Raw genomic sequence first — 16,893 nt, 5'->3', positions numbered from 1 at the left:
GTTAAACTACAAGGTAGGGAATGGTCTGGATTCATGAGTTTGGGAGCTGTCCCTCCCTGTAGAATGGCCCCAGAAGGCTTTCCTTGTTGAGAAGGAGATGAGACAGCCAGAAAGGCTTCATGGAAGGAAAGTTGAGCCACAAGGCGGCTACAGGCAGGGGCGGGACGCTGTGAAAGCTGGGCACTGCGGCTGGTCAAAGGGATTCCTTGAGAGCCGAGACACAAAGGCTGAGAAAGCACCCGTCCAGGGATAGCTGAAGGGAGGCAGCAAAGAGCAGGCATTTCAGCTCCAGGAGCCTTTCTGTCTAGGAGCCCGTCAGGCCCCTGGCCATCGGCCTCTGTGCTGGGTCTGCTGTCTTTCGGCTTTGGATTGTTCTGAAGTTTCCTATTTGTTCTTTGTGGGGTCCAGTGGGAGGGACTGCCTAGAATGCCGGGGGCGGGGAGGGAGACGGGGGCGGGGGCAGGAGAAGGTGCTTGTGGCAGGGAGCTCACCACTCTCTCCTTGTAGACGATGTACTTCAGCCACTTGAAGTCCTGCCACTTGAAGCCGGCGAGGACAAAGAGAGAGTCTCGCTCGTACTGCTCAGGCCGCTGCATGGCGCCCTCGGGATAGGTGATGCGGAGGGTGGTCTTGCTGCCCACGTCCCTTTCAAAGCCCTTCACAGGTGCTGAGTTCAGTCTACAACGAGCCGGTGCAGTCAGGGCTGGCCTCGGGCCTGTGTCTGGGGAGGCGCCCTGAATCCCAAGCACCCCAGAGGCAGAGTGGGAATCCAGGCCACCTCCTCGCTCCATTTAAAACCTGCCAACCCAGCCGCATCCTCGAGGCCTCTGTTCACTCGCCAGGCTGGGTGACCAGCCGGTCAGACAGTTCTCGACGCACAGGGCTCGGGATTGGGCCTCGACATGCACGCGTGTGCCCAAGGTGTCACTTAAGGGGGCTCACCTGACCACAATGTCATAGTCGTCAATTCTCGACCCCAGAGACTTGTTGGCAAGGACCCCTCCATTGCCTACGATGATGCAGCGGCGGCAGTGGAGGCTGAGGGGAGAGAGCAGAGGCCTGTGAAGGGGGACCCCAGCCTGCTTTCCCTTTGTCTCCTTGCCCTGGCCTCGACTGTAACTCAGTCCATGCAGCACTTCTGGAAGAAATCTGGAGCCGCGTCTCAGGAAGCTGGACCCTGAGACGCTGACATGGCCAGCAGCTAGCGTGTGACACTTCGAAGGAAAACAAAGGGGCTGGAGAGATGGCTCAATGGTTAAGAGCACTGGCTGCTCTTCCAGAGGACCTGGGTTCAATTCCCAGCACCCACGTGGCAGCTCACAACTGTCTGTAGGGGATCTGACACCCTCACACAGACATGCATGCAGGCAAACAGCAATGTACATAAAATCCAAATAAATAAATCCAAGTAAATAAAAGAGAAACACAAGAGCCTGAGATGGCAGAGGACAGTGAGGGAAGCCTGAGGCTCTGTCACAAAAGCAAGGGCAGGAAATGAACCTAAGTGCCTCAGGACTGCGCTTCTGTCCTCCCCCTCATCCCCAACATAGCCCTGGCTGCCCTGGAACTCACTCTGTAAACCAGGCTGGCCCCGAACTCAGAGATCTGCCTGCCTCTGTCTCCCAAGTGCTCCACTATCGCGGACTAGCTGCATTTATTTTTAACTCAAGCCTCTAGGCTGCTGTAGCCACGGACAGGACCGCCTGCCCTGAGGCTTTCCCTCCACTCCAGCATCTGCTGCCTTCAGAGCTGTCACTACCTCAGCTTTAAGCTGTTTCTGTGAGCTGCCTCTATCAGCACCAGCCCCCACCATCATCTTCAGTTCTTACGCCCAAACCACTGAAGTCTGAGGGCCGAGAAGCCTTGCAAAGTGTATTACTCGGCAGGGGTACATACGGTCCTACCTACATACTCTGCGCACAGCGTGTGCACGCACAGTGCGTGCGTGCGTGCGTGCGTGCATGGGAGGTATGGCAGAGAAGCTGTCCAAGTCCAGGAAGAGCAGCTGGGCCACAGTACCTCTGGGCAGGGAGAAGGCTGGGCTCACCTGTCCAAGGCAGGGGTCAGGCGGTATTCTTTGGTGACTGACAAGATGGCTTTGATCAGATTATCTGTGGACAGAGGAGGAATGTTACTGTTAGCAGGTCACGTACGTTCCCGGAACACGTTTGCTGGTGATCTTACTAGCAGGCCCAGGTCCGGCGATAGAGTGGAGGTGGGGAGTGGGTAGAGGGCGCTGCAGACACAAGGCTGGGCCGGGCCACAGCTTCCTCTCTGCCTTTGAGCCAGGGAGGCGGAGGTAGGGTAGGAGGTAGACCCGTCTATGCTGGGAGCCAGACTCTAACCCCAGCATACAGCTTCCTCCCACAATCTCCTGAAGAAGCGACAGGCTCCATCAGAGTCTGCTTCTGTTACGGAAGACCCTGTGACCGGCCACAAACCGGTCTCTTCCTTTGTGCGCCTATTTCCTTGCCTCTGAGGCGATGAGGGCAATCCCCACTTTGCCGAGTTGTTGGGAAGACCCAGTGTACATATAGATCTACAGCAGCAGTTCTCAACCTGTGGGTCATGACCCCTTCGGGAGTCACATATCAGATATCCTGCATATCAGATATTCACATTATGATTTGTAACAGTCGCAAAATGACAGTTAGGAAGCAGCAGCAAGAAATATTCTGGTTCCAGGTCACCACAACACGAGGAACTGTTTTAAAGGGTTGCAGCATTAGGAAGGTTGAGAACCACTGCTCTACAGATAAGCAGCTTGGCACTACCACGATGGAAAGGATCTTCGTGATAAAATAAGAACGCGGTGCATGCAGACAGAGCCCTGCGGCTGTCTCCCAAGGGCACAGCGCTGAGAGGCTCACATGAGGGGACTTGCACGAGGATCTTCACCACAGGACTGTTTCAAATTGCAAAATGCTAGAAGCAGCTGAATCGTACACCAAAGGAAAATCACATGTGGACCATGACCTATACTACATGGCAGTAAAACAATCATGACAACAACAACAACAACAACAACAAAAAAAAAAAAACAGCCAGAGCCCCATCAGTTACTAGCTATATTACCAATACAGATAAAGGTAAACTATTTATGCAAAATAACAATTTAAAAATGTATACACACGTATGTATACACATGTGTATACACATATAATGATACATGTTAAGTTTAAAAACCTAATAAAATCAGCACACACACACACACACACACACGCTTCCAACACAAGGTTTAAAACCCTGGCTGACCTGAAACTCAAGGAGATCTGCCTGCCTCTGCCTCCCGAGTGCTGGCATTAAAGTGTTCATCGCCATGCCCCATAAGTAATTGATTTACGTTTAATGGATATGTAAATACATAGCAAAAATAAAAGTCAAGGCAAAGAAACATGAAATGTCAATATCAAAACAAGGACAATAGTGTTGGGAGGGGACAGTAGGTACAGGGCAACCACAAACTCCCTGTAGCTCACAGCTTATTGCTTTTCTTTTTAAACATGTGTGTGTGTTGTGTGTTCTGTCCTCATGCATGTCTACACATCAGCTGTATGTCTGCTGCCCATGGAGGCCAGAAGAAGGCACGGATCTCCTCGTCTGGAGTTACAGACGGCTACAAGCCACTAGCAGGATGCTGAGCATTGAACCCGGGCCCTCTGCAGGAACAGTCAGTGCTCTTAACCACTGAGCAATCTCTCCAGCTCCATCATGCCTTATTTTATAAATCAGGAAGACAGCGACACTGTGTCCATTTTATTATTTTACTGTTTTATTAGTTTTGAGACAAGGTCTCACGAATCCAGCCTCAACCTTAACTTGTAGCTGGAAGTGACCTTGAACTTCTGATCCTTCTGCCTCCCTCTCCCAAGTGCAAGGCTTTCAGGCATGTGCTGCCACACCAGGTTTTATGAGGACCTGGGGTCAAACTCTAAGCTTTACGTAGGCCTGGCAAACACAGCTGAGCTGCGTCATCAGCCATTCATTACCTTAGTTTTACATTTTTTAATGTCTGAGACATTTCATGTAGAGAGGAGGCCTCCAAAATAAAAAGCTACGTAGAACTTTTTGTCTTTTTGTTTTCTTTGGTTTTGTTGTCCTGGGGGTTGCGCCTAGACAGCCTGGCTACACCTTGGCCCCTCAGCTGAGCAAGGCAGCACACATGCTTTTCGTGCCAGCACTCAGGAGGCAGAGGCAGGTGGATTTCTCTAAGTTCCTGGCCAGTTAGGGCTACATGGTGAGACTCTCTCTGTCTCCCTCCCTCCCTCCCTCTTTCTTTCTCTCTCACACACACAGTTTCAGGTACAGCAAGAGGTCATGTGAATGATGGGAAGTAGCCTTTCTGTTCCACAGAGGCACTTAACAGTTGACCTGACACGGCAGGCAAGCAGACACTGCTGAGGCTGCAGGCTGCCTGTGAGAACAGGAGGATGCAGCCAGCGCAGGCTCCCCATAAGCTGGATGAGAGGGGCTGAGGAAGGAACCTTTAACAAGGGTCTACACTAGGTGCCTCTGGATTCACCTCAAAGCGGGGAAGACCTCTCATTCCCCTCCCTTGTCACCTCCGAATTTACCTAAGGAAGAGCTCATCACTATTAACCGACCTAGGACAAGGACGCAGATGGGGACCTCTTCCTACAGAAGAGCACATGTGAGGAGCAGCTGCTCTCTTCTGACTGGCTGGGGTCTCAAATGGTCTTCCCTGGCCTTTGGAGCTACATAGTCCTGAGTGAGGATTGAGGAGGAAGGAGTAGTCTGCCCAGATCCAATCACTGAAGAAGGAATTCTTCATATGGCTTAAACTAACCCACTGGAGGCCCGCACTCTGGAAGGTGTCCCTAAGGTGAAGGGGGAGGGAGGGAGGCTAGACAGAGAAAGGTTAGCTTGGGGCAGAAAAACACAATTAGAGGGAAGGCAAAGGATGAGAGACACTGGGTGGGGATTACAGGAGTCCGGCGTGTGTGGTGCTGATGCTGCCCGCCCGCCTGCCTGTGGCTTCCAGGAGCTTTTCCATGGAGCTGCAGCACTATGGCAATATCTCTAGTACACCTCTTCTCTGATCTTATGGCACTGGAGTCTGGTCCCACTCTGAGTACCTGCTCCTCCACCAGCAAGGGACCGTTTTGTTTGTTTGTTTGTTTGTTTGTTTTTGGCTTTTTTTTTTTTTTGAGACAGGGTCTCATTATGTAACTCTGGCTGGCCTGTAATTTGCTCTGTAGACCAGGCTGGCCCTGAACTCGGAGATCTTCCTGCCTCTGCCTCTGTGATTGGGGTACGCATCCCAATGAGTTCCTCCCTCTTCCTCCCTCCCCCACCTCTCCTTCTACATACACAAACACATGTGCACACCTACTTATACATGTGTACCATGGAGCCAAAGGTCAATTTATTATAGTTGATTCTCCCTTCCACCCTCTGGGTTCCAGACATTGGATTTAGGTCATCAGACTTAGCAGCAAACACCTGTGCCCAATGAATCATCTCACCAGCACCCCCAGTGCGGAATTTCCAAAGACGAAGAACTGTCTTGAATCACAGGGAGTTAGGATGGGGAAATGGGGTGCTTACTGTTTAAAGTGTTCCAAGCATACCTTGACCTTTGATCCCAAAAGGTGGCACAAACTCCCGGATCCTAGCCCACTTGCGAAAGGAGTCATCCAGGAACATGGGTGCTGGCTTGGAGAACCTGGAACAGAGCAACAGCGCAATACGCTACAGTGCCGGGTGGCTCTTTGGTCCATTGCCTTGACGACGGGTCTGTGAGCCACCTTCCACGTTCTTGTACAACTTCTCCCCCCACCCCCTGACTCCCTCCCAGCCTGTCAGCTGGGCAGTTGCTGATTTTATTGAGTAGAACTTGAATCTGAGAAGGCAGGCCTGGTCGGTCTTTATTTGGCTGTGGGAGTGGGGAGACAAGATCTACTCAGCAAGGATTAATGTCTCAGAGTTGCAAGCTCTCAGGAAGGTTATCCAGGCACCCATCTCCGCTCCCTGCTGCCTACTATGTTCCTCCAATCTGGGAACACGGGGATAAAACGGTGCCAGCGGAGCACAAAAGCATCCAAAAATCCAGCCAGTACTGGGAGACAGGATGCAGGAGAGGATTCTGGGAGTCAGACCACCCAGGATGAGGAGGAAGGCAAATTCATGATGACACAGCAAAGTGGGAAGAGTACCAGAGGGAGGATTTTGCTAGAGAAGAAAATGAAAAAGCAGAGTTCTGTGACTAGGGTGCAGGGCTGAGAGGAGAGGTCAGAGCACCCAGAACTGAGGTGTACTTGTTGGTGCACCCTAAGTTTCTGTGGAGGTGGGGAAGTGACTCACAGAGTCTAAGGACATTCACTTGGGCCCACAGGAAAAATGGAAAGGAAAGGAGAAAGACAGAAGGGAGGGGAGAGAGGGGTAGGGAAGAAGAAAGGGGGAGGGGGGAAGGAGAAAGGGAAGGAGGGAGAACAGACACTGAGCAGAGAGGAGGATGGCAGAATATTCCTCTTCCTGGGCAGGTCGGGCATGAGACTTGGAAATGTAAGGGGAAGTGAGGGACAGGGGGCAATGATGTGGGAGGACTCAAGCTCTTTGGAGATGCTTGGGAGACATCCTGGTTGGGCTTTCACGGGCTGGTGGCCTTGGAGGTGGCCATCACACTGACTGTGCTGAGAACTCCACCGTGGGGAGGCCTCGGCCTCGGTGACAGTGACAATGTCCACGCCTAGGCTCCGGTGACTATGCACCTTTGCCTCTGACTCAGCTCCTGTAAGCCCACTGCATAGCAAGAGACTCCAGGAAAGCGCCCCCGGCACCCCACCCCTGCCAAGAAGCTAGAACATTCTCACCTCACACACTATAACCTTAAGCATCCATTTCTCACCTCAATCGTCACTAAATCCATTATCCCACCACCCCAAAAGGAATAAGCTAAACAATCACCCAGAGGCCCAAGATCATGAGAGACTCTGACACAAACTGGAAAGGAATGGGAAGGAAGCACAGTTCGGCTCCCTCCCCTATCACTTGTCACGGAGATGGCCACAGTTGCAGTCCGTGTCTAACACTCCCCTTCAGACTTGTGGGTCCCAGCAGTGGCCGCTTCCCTTTGTGTACAAACTCAATTTCTCACATACAAAAATCCAAACAAATTGCTAGCATATTTGAGACTTTACTGGAGGCAAGGATCGTGGCCAAGGCTTACGAGCAGCAGCAAATGGGGACAAGGTCTCTGGATGCTCCAAGAGCTGGCCGTTCTGTCTCAGGATTGACCTTACAGACATTTTGTAATGTTCCTGAGTCAGGCTCGGATGGGATTTTAGCAGCTTCGCCGTAAGTGCGGGATGCCTTATGCTAATAAAATCTCAGATCTGGCTGAGTGATGTAGATGGATTTTTTTTTCCCTTCTCCCTTTTTTGTACCCCAGACTATTAGAGTTTATTATAATAATTCCTACTCTTAAGAACCCTGCATGTTGGGGGCTGGAGGTTAGTGGTTAAGAGAGCTTGCAGCTTTTCCGGAGGATCCGAGTTCAGTTCTCAGCACTCACCAGGTGGCTCACAGCCACCTTTGACTCCAGCTCCGGGGTACCCAGGCCCTCGTTTAGCCTTCGCAGGCACCCACACACACATGATGTACACACATATAAATAAAAATAAACACTTTTTTTTTCTTTTTGAGACGGGTTCCCACTTCGTAGCCCTGACTGGTCTTGATCTCCCTGAGATCCTCTACTTCCTAAACACTGGGATTAAAGGCGTGTGCCATCACACCCAGCAGCACCTTAGTTTAGTTTTAAAAACACGAACTTTCTTCCTAGGTGGTCTACGTTTGCTTTTACTTTGCTGTGAGTGTAGGTCTAATAACAGAGGAGTAGCTCTGTCTCTCTCTCTCTGTGGTACACAGACATGTGTGGAGGCGGAAGTTAACAATGGTCTTCCCTCATCATTCTCCACCCTATCTATCTATCTATCTATCTATCTATCTATCTATCTATCTATCTATCTATCTATCTATCTGAGGCGGAGTCTATGAATCTGGAGCTATATTGGCTAGCCAGTAAGCCCTAGGGATCCACCTGTCTGCCTTCCTGGTTCTGGGATGACAGGCACGCTGTTTCAGCTTTTTGTGTGTGTGCCGGGGGGACACAAAGTCAGGTCCTCAGGCTTGCATAAATGCTTTGCCAACTGAACCATCTCCTCAGCCTCTAAAATGCCCCGATTTTAAAATAGCTTTTCATGTGTGTGTGTGACCTGCAGTATGTGTTAATTTTGGGAAACGTGCAGGCAAGCACACAGGTACCACAGCCTACGCCTCGACACAGTTACCCCTTTTGGCACATATCAACACTGATGATCCCTCGTGAATATATATGATTTCGTAAACCGCTTTGTAGACTGCCTTTCTCTTAATTCACAGAGTCTGGACCCAACTACAAAACCTGGAAGCTGTTGGTAATGTGACCCATTTCAGGTCCCTAAAGTGAAAAGGAAAAGAAGGGACAAGTGAAAATGTGACCAAGAAAAGTGAGAGTTGCCAAATTAATAAGAGTCAAAGAAGGTTCACAGGACAGACTGGAAAAATTCATTAAATGGGCCAGATAAGACCTCATAAAAACCATCCGTTTTGAGCGTGTAACCAGCTTCTTTCCTGCATTTATGATGCTTTCAAACCCTTGCCTCTCCACCTCGTTCTTTTATTAGGCCCTCGTGTTTCAGGCTCACTCTGTAGCCTCTTTTTATATCCCTTCAAAGAACGAGCCTGCCTCCTCTAGCGTTTCTTGAGGCTGGTAGGTGCACCCCTTTACAAACAGTCCTCCTCCCTCCTCCCTACCCTCGGAGTGTATACACTCTTTTTATTTTTAGTTTTCCAGGCAGGGTTTCTCAGTGTGGCCCTGCCTGTCCTGGAACTTGTTCTGTAGACCAGGATGGACTCAAACTCACAGAGATCCATTTGCCTCTGCCTCTCAAGTGCTGGAATTATTAAAAGCATGTGTCACCACACCCAGCCTGGCTCTTTTTTTCCTTTCTTTTTTTTTTTTATGATTTATTTATGTATATGAACACTCTGTTTCATGCACACCAGAAGGGGGAATCAGAGTCAATTACAGATGGTTGTTGGCCAAATGTGGTTGCTGGGAATTGAACTCAGGACCTCTGGAAGAGCAGTCAGTGCCCTTAACCACTGAGCCATCTCTCCAGCCCCTGGCTCTTTTTTCTTAAAAACTGTTTATTTTTATTGTTAATTATATGTGTGCTTGTGTGTCTCTGTGTGGGCATGTGTGTGTGAGTAGAGGTCCTTGTGGAGGCCAGAAGTGCTGGGTCCCTGGACCTGGAGTTACAGGTGATTATAAGCCACTCAGTGTAGGCGCTGGAAGCTGAAATCAAGTTGCCCATAAGAGCACTGTGGGTTCTCAACCAAAGAGCCGTCTCTCCAGCCCATTTCTCTTTGCTGTTAAGTTGGGCTCCTTTCTACTAACATCAACACATTTAGTTGTTTCAGCTTAACATGTACATACAGGAAACACACAGACATACTTGCCACCCACACATTTGTGCACGCAAGCACGTGCGCGCACACACACACACACACACACACCCCCGACATTTTCAGAATAGTACCAGCATCATTACTCACACTAAATCTAAAAAAAAAGAAAAAAAATTTAACCTTTACCTACCGAGCCATCTCTCTGGCCCTACTCACTCTGTCTTTACTAAAACCAATGTCATCTTCTTTTGCGTTTCTCTTCTGTCCTAGGTGCCTTATATAGCACAAGTGTAGACAATGGCTTTGCTTTTGCCACCTGAAATAATTCATCTGAGCTGAATTCTCGAGTAACCCCGGGTTACGTTTTGTCTCATTTTGCTTTACAGGGATGGCTTTCCTCTCACCTGAGTCGAGTTTTGTCCTTTGATGTCGCAAAGCTCTATACAGTTCCCAAATTAGATCCACAAAGTAACACATGCAGAGAAGGCCCGCCTTCACCTGTGCCCATCTCTTTTCATCACCGCTATTCCCACACGGTTCCTTCTCCTCCTCCTCCTCTTTCTCTTCACCCTCTTCCCCTTCTCTTCCTCCTTCTGCCAACTTGAAGGCTCCTGCCTCAGCTTCCTAGATGTTGGAATTACAGATATAAGCCATTCCATTCCCAGAGTAACACACTGTACGCTTGGACTACTGATTTAGAACACAGGCCACATACCCTGGTATCCTCATACGCCGACAGTCAGGCATCCTGTACAATACAGTCAGCCCCTTTGTTTATACCTTTACAAAACGGTTCCAACAACAACGGCCAGCAAGGGCTTCATATTTTTTTTTCTCTCTCTATCTTTTGGAGACATCGCCCGGGCTAGCCCCCAGCCCATGACCCTCATGCTTTAGACTCCTGGGTGCTGAGATTCCAGGCTTTTGCCAGCACACCTGGCCCATCTATCTTTTTCTGTTTGCCAAAAAGGACATCTCAGGAGTGTGCGGACTGAACCAAACAGAAAACGTGTCTGTGCTCCGTATGGCCACACTGTCCTCCACAGGGACTGTGACATCTTGTGACACCCACCAGCAATATGTAAAGTTCCACTCCCCAGCTGCTGTAGTGAGAGAGGACAGTGTTAAACTTTAGGTCCGCCAGCCTGGTAGCAAAGAGATGACATCTCGCTGTCATTTTACTTATTATTTATTTCAGGGTTTTAAAAATAAGTTTATTACTTTATGTGTGAGGGTCAGCATGTATGTCTATGCACCACATACATGCCTGCTGCCCACAGAGGCCAGAAGATGGTGTTGGGTCCCCTGGGACTGTAGTTACAGGTGGTTGTGAGCTGCCGTGTGGATGTTGGGATTTGAACCTGGGTCCTCTGGAGGAGCAGCTGGTGCTCTTAACCACGGAGCCATCTCCAGCTCCGTCTTTCTCACATTTAAATGTGATCCATGTTGGCTGGTGTAAAGACTGGACCTATTTAATCTATTTCTACGTCTATCAGAAGATCTGTCTTCCTTAGGACTATGCTGTGGCCCTTGACCCTTAGTTGCCGTGTGCGTGTGCACGAGTGTGCATGTGTGTCCTGGTTTCCCCTTTCTGTACCACTGACTTCAGCTGTACAAATTCAAGGACAGTCCACACTGGTCCCTCGTTTCAGCTTGCATTAGCCTGCAACCTTCTTTCCTTAGCCCTGCACAGGCCTTCCTGGTTGGAGGGTCGGAGTTTCGGGGTGTGCAGCAGGATGTGGCACACCTACACTGTTGGCCTCTTCTTCCCTTAGGGCTCCCAGGAGAGGAGGCAGATGCTGGGAGTTACCGTCATCACAGCGAACCACACGTCCATTTCCCGCCACCACCAGCACCACCTAAATCTACTCTGCCAGGCTGACCAAAAACCAGCTACACACGCACTGAAGACGCAGCATCTTCGTCACCTTGCATGCAGACCCGTTTCTGCTCATCATTTTCAGGAACACCAGTGTCCTGGAGGCTTCGAGAGACTCAGTTCTGGCCACCCTCGCCTCTGCTCCACCAAGGCCTCTGTTTCTCAGCGGCAGGCCGGGATCTTTCTCACTCTGAAACACCGATCTGCAACACTCGGATCAGCACTCACCCTCCTAAGGTTCCGTTTTCTCTTGTCTTCTGTGTTGTCACTCCTGGGCCTCTTGGTTTCCATACACACTTCTAGTCTATTGCCTTCTTGGCTAGAGCCCATATCTGTGTCTTCAGCGCCTCTCTGGTCAGGGGCACTGCCTCTCCCCTGCTCCCTTTGTCTTTCTGGTCCCACTTGTGAGGCAAAACCTAACCAGAGATTAATCTCACACCTTTATACCTTCTGTTATGGTATGGGACCAGCAAGGAATTTCATCCATAACTTTCCCCCTTTTAGCAGAATACCCAGATGAACACACACACACACACACACACACACACACACACACACACACACCCAGGATGAGCACATACACATGAACACATACATTTGCACATAAAGCATATTGATGAACACACACACATATAATCTACATACAGATGAGCACATGCATCTACACATAGATGAACAGACATGCACATAATCAACACATACATGAGCACACGCACCTACACACAGATGAGCGCGCATACACACATACACACTGGGAAGACGCCACCACCACTTCATAGATTTGCTCCTCGGCTTTGCTCAGTCCTTTTTCCAAACGTGCTCCACAAGCTCTCTGACTTCCCCGGCTTCCCTGGGCAGAATCTGTCTCCCTGCAGATGGAAAAGACCGTCAGATGGGAGCTCCATCAGCTCCTGGCTTCCGGGACTCCATCAGTCTCTTCACCTGCTTCCTTATCTGACCCCTCTGCCACCCAAGGTGGTGCTGCCATCGTGCTGCGGACTCCGTCCCTGCTTCACAGATCTCCACATGAGAGAAACATCAGTCGACCTTTCTTCCTTTTTTAAAAATGGTTTCTAAAAAGTGTTTTTAAATTACGTTTGTGGGCTGGAGAGATGGCTCGGTGGTTGAAAGCACTGGCCGCTCTTGCCAGGTTTGGATCTTAGCTCACAACTATCTGCAGCCCCAGAAGAACCCACACCCTCTTCCGGGCTCAGTGGGCACCAGACACAGACGCACGAGACAACACCCATACACATAAAAATGCATTTTAAAATAACGTTTTTTAATATATTTTGTGTGCACGCATGCGCCGTGTGTCGGTCAGAGAACAACTGTGGGATCCAGTTCTCTCCTTCTACCATGCGGGTCCTGGGGATTGAACTCAGATCCTCGGGGCTTGACAGCAGCCACCTTCACCCACTGCGCCATCGCGCCGGGCCCTGAACAGACTGTCCTGACCGCGTCCTTTTAGCTACAGACATCTTATCCCTACCACTTTCAGAAAGAACAGAGAGAATTCTGTCCCCATTCATCTTTCAACCTCACGCCATCTGTACTTGAGCCCTGAGACCACTGCTCTCCGGGTCACCCCTGTGGCTCCCTGAACACACTGGTCCTCAAGCATTTACCTGCGCCCTCTCTCTGCTTTCCACACATGGCCCTCCTCAAGCCCCCAGAGCTTGCCTCTCTATTGACCTGGAGTTTTCTGTTTCTGTTCTTTTTAAACTTAAACGGTGTTTCCTCTAGAAAACCTTCCCTGGGTTCCCCCAGGTAGGCTTGCCCTCTTCTCGATGGCACTTTGATTGGGCACCTGTGAGGTGGCTCGGGGCCGGGGAGGCCTCGGAAGCGAGCCAGGGGGTGCAAACAACAGGAAGTGTGGGGGCGGGTGATGATGAGGGTGGTGTGTGTGTGTGCTGTCAACTCTGGGGGTGGCCTGTGGTAGAAAATCTCATACAACACCTGGAACAGCAGCCAGGGGCAGTGTGCCAGTGGGGGTCCTGAACAGAAAGGCGGTGGTGGCCTTTCAGGTGCGGGGGCGGGGAGGAGGGTGTGTGACTGAGGAATGACTGGCCGGGGCATCAGCAGTGTGCGGTGCCTGGCCTGTTTGCCCTGGCCTAGTGGGTAACAGGGCAGGGTGGGGCAGGCTCTAACAGACAGGTCCCAGCCCGCCAGCCCTGCCAGAGCCCCAGCACTCGGAGGGAGCCTCAGGATCGGGTTCCAGAAGGGTGTGTGAGTGCGTGAGAAGGTGCAACAGAAGGAGGAGTCGGAAGTTGTTCAGGGGCCTGCCTGTTATTTTCCCTTAGATCCGAGAGGGGGGACTTGGGGCCCTAGAAGGGAGCTAACTGAAGGTTAGTTTGACCTGAATGTCTCTTTATGGCAAGCCAGGACCCAGGAGGATGCCTTGCTGTCCAGCGTTCACTTTGGGATAGGACTATGATGAGGTATCAAGGTCGGCCTGACGGCCAGGAATGATAACATGGGAGTCTCCTTAAGGGAGTTTCCAGCTCAGCAGTGGGCCTGAGGTGCAGTGAGAAAAGTGGACAACCTGGACCTGGCCTCTGCCTAAAACTCTTCAATAAAAGTATGTTATTCAGCATATATATGTCTCTGTGTGCGTGTGTGTGTGCGTGTGCACCCATATCACAGCCCATTTCTGGAGAACAGAGAACGTATACGAGTCAGTTATTTTGTTCCACTATAATGGCTCCTGGGATTAGAACTCAGGTAGTCAGGATTGGCAGCAAGCAGCTTTATTCTGCTGAGCCATCTAACCAGCCCAATCTGGAACACTTTCTAAGGCTCTTTGACCTCTAGCCCATGCCTAGAGGTCAACAGAAAATTTGACTGAGTCCCAGGTTTTTTTTTAATTATTTATTTTTATTTTATGTGCATTGGTGTTTTGCCTGAATGCATGTCTGTGGGAGGGTTCTGAGTCCCCTAGAACTGGAATTACAGATAGCTGTGAGCTGCCATGTGGTGCTGAAAATCAAACCCTGGTCTTCTGGAAGAGCAGCCAGTGCTCTCAACCCCTGAGCCATTTTTCCAGCCCCAAGACTGAGTCCTACTATCATAATGAGTGATGGGTTATACGTGGACACCAACTTAGGCTTATGGCTCGTACTTCCTGCCACTCCCCAGCCCCTTCTATCCACACAGAAAAGGTTCCTTTGCATGTGGGCTTGCTGGCTCAGCACTCCGGCCAGCTTCAGCTCTGTGTGTGTGCCTGTTGGGTGGCTTGCCTTTTAGCCACTTCTGGAGATAAACTGCAAAGCACAGAAAGCACAAGAAGGCAGAACCTTGCAGCGAGGGCTTGGACCAGCGATCACAGTGCATTGTCCATTAGACTCGGGTGTAGGCTTTGTCCTAACCCTAGCATGAAAATGAGATTCATCCAGCAGGGAAAAAGCCAGACCCCACAGAGCCCCCTTTTGAGGACCTACAGTCAGAAGGGTGGGTACACAAAACAGAAGGGACCCAAGATTTCTAAGGCCTACCTGGTCTTGTTTAGGATTTAATCACTGCAACTCCACCATAAAGAACCTTACACAGTGAGATGCTGGGATATGTCTAAACGAGGAAGACAAATGCTTTCTAAATCCCTTGCCATGCTTAGGCCTTGCTGCCCTCCCCCACGGGAAAGCAAGTGTCTGAGGAGAATGGATGCTAAATCTTTTGGATGGGGGGGGGACATACGCTCTTAGGAAGCTCTGAGGTAAAGAAAGAGATAGATGGTAGGTGCCAACCCCAAGTATGACTCCACACGAAGCTCCTTTCTCCACAGCTTAGTCAGGACTAGCTGGCTGCAGAATGCATCTCTGCTCCTTGATCCTAGGTTGTAGGCCCAGGGGTAGCTGAGAGCATAAAGGTACATTAGTCCTGGTCCTTAGCACAGAAGCTAAAGGCAGAGACAAGGAAACAGTCACAGGGCAATACATCTCCAGAGCCTATATTTTGGCATGCATTTTGGACACAAAGGTTATAGACCAAATTGGGCACGCAGGAAAGATTTCTTGAAAGGAGATGATGACTAAACTGGGCTGGGCTTTGAGTGACAAGCAGTCATGAGCCTGGCAGAGAATGCTGGGGAGGGCGGTTGAGCAGCCAGGTACTGTAGACAAATGCCCTGAGGGAAGGAAACCATAGCAACCATTCCTTCAAGGTGAGGCTGGGCAGACTGAGGCAGTGTCTACCCAGGGAGGAGATCAGCCTGAGTCCAGCTCCCAGGAAATCTGCCCTCTGGTTCCACCCAGGTCGGTAGAGTAGTGCAAACGGAAGGAGGGAGTGAGCAAGTGCTTTCTGACTGGGAGCAGTAATGTGGAGGTGCCAACACAGTACAAGGGACAGGCTGGGCAGGCATTTGTCAGAGCTGCAGGGCTGGCCTGACCCCTCCACTGCCCCCAGGCGGTGTCAGTATGTTTCAAGCTGTACAGTACTGGAAACTTTGGGTGCTCAGTTCAGGTTCTCTCTTACTGGTGCTTTGAAGGGGATGTTTACATTTTAGCCCCTTTTTGTTGTGATGACATTCTGCTTTTCATCCCAGATGGCCCTGCTTGAGCATATGCGCATACACATACACGCATGCACACATGCACACATGCACAGATACACACATGCACATCAAATACATAAATATAATTTAAAAAGAGTAGAAGGCTGGAGAGATGGCTCAGCAGTTAAGAACACTTGTTGCTCTTACCAAGGGCCTTGGTTTGGTCTCAGTATCTACATAGCAACTTACAACCAGGTTCCAGGGGATCAGATGCCTCTTTGGACCTCTAAGGACATGAGGCACACACATAATATACGTGCAGTCGAAAACACTCATACACATAAAATAAAACAAGCTAAAAATTATTCTTAAAAAGGATGATGCATTTAGATGCCAGGGGAGGTAAGAGGTTTATTTATCTCTCTGAAGATCCCAAAAGCCTAGAAGAGAAGTTGGACAAACTATAGCCTCTCGGCCAGCTGTCTGTTCCCATAAACAAAGTTTTATTGGAACACGGCCATGCCATTCATTTCTACAACAGTCTGTGGCTGCTTTCACGCTCCAACCATGGAGCCAAACAGTTGTGGCAGAGACTATCTAGACCAAATACAGCCTAAGTTTGCCAAAGCCAAATATAGCTGCTGTCTGGCCCTTTTGGCAAAAAAGCTGGCTTAGCAGTGCTAGAGCCATCTTGCGGCTATGTGGACAAAGCACTCATCGGAGGATGCCCAGGATAAAGCAGAAACAAGGTGCAGGCTGAAGTGGGCCAGGAAGTCTAGCGACTGGGCTTAGTCACCTAGATGGACACATGTCCTCTTGGCTTGGATGAGTCCGCTGTGGGATTCCAGCAGCGGCGGCTGCTCCCTGGAAGGCAGAGTTTCAGCACTCCCCAGTCTGGTGTATGTTTGCAATCTAGCTCCTTCCTAGCTCTAGTCCCTCCCTAGACACCTTGTCTTGGCTCTGACTTTTTCTTTTCTTTTCTTTTTTTGAGACAGGATTTCTCTGTGTAGACCAGGCTGGCCCGCGAACTCACAGAGATCCAACTGTCTCT

At 50.2% G+C, this 16,893-nt stretch overlaps 1 protein-coding gene across 15 annotated transcripts in view; it reads right to left on the bottom strand.

Annotated features, from left to right (window-relative positions):
- Positions 1–16,893, bottom strand: part of St3gal3 (ST3 beta-galactoside alpha-2,3-sialyltransferase 3) — a 194,163-nt gene that overhangs the window by 23,170 nt on the left and 154,100 nt on the right. For all 15 annotated transcript variants that reach the window (XM_060379725.1, XM_021644546.2, XM_060379727.1 and 12 more), the window contains 4 exons: positions 5,592–5,686; positions 2,048–2,111; positions 943–1,038; positions 492–678 (listed from right to left, as the gene is read on the bottom strand). In XM_060379725.1, coding sequence (XP_060235708.1) covers positions 492–678; positions 943–1,038; positions 2,048–2,111; positions 5,592–5,686 — 442 coding nt within the window. The remainder of the gene's footprint in view (positions 1–491; positions 679–942; positions 1,039–2,047; positions 2,112–5,591; positions 5,687–16,893) is intronic.

The sequence above is a fragment of the Meriones unguiculatus genome, chromosome 3 (assembly GCF_030254825.1).
Source record: "Meriones unguiculatus strain TT.TT164.6M chromosome 3, Bangor_MerUng_6.1, whole genome shotgun sequence".
Taxonomy (NCBI): Eukaryota; Metazoa; Chordata; class Mammalia; order Rodentia; family Muridae; genus Meriones; species Meriones unguiculatus.
Note: the sequence above shows the minus strand (reverse complement) of the source record. Positions and strands in the feature narration are given on the sequence as shown.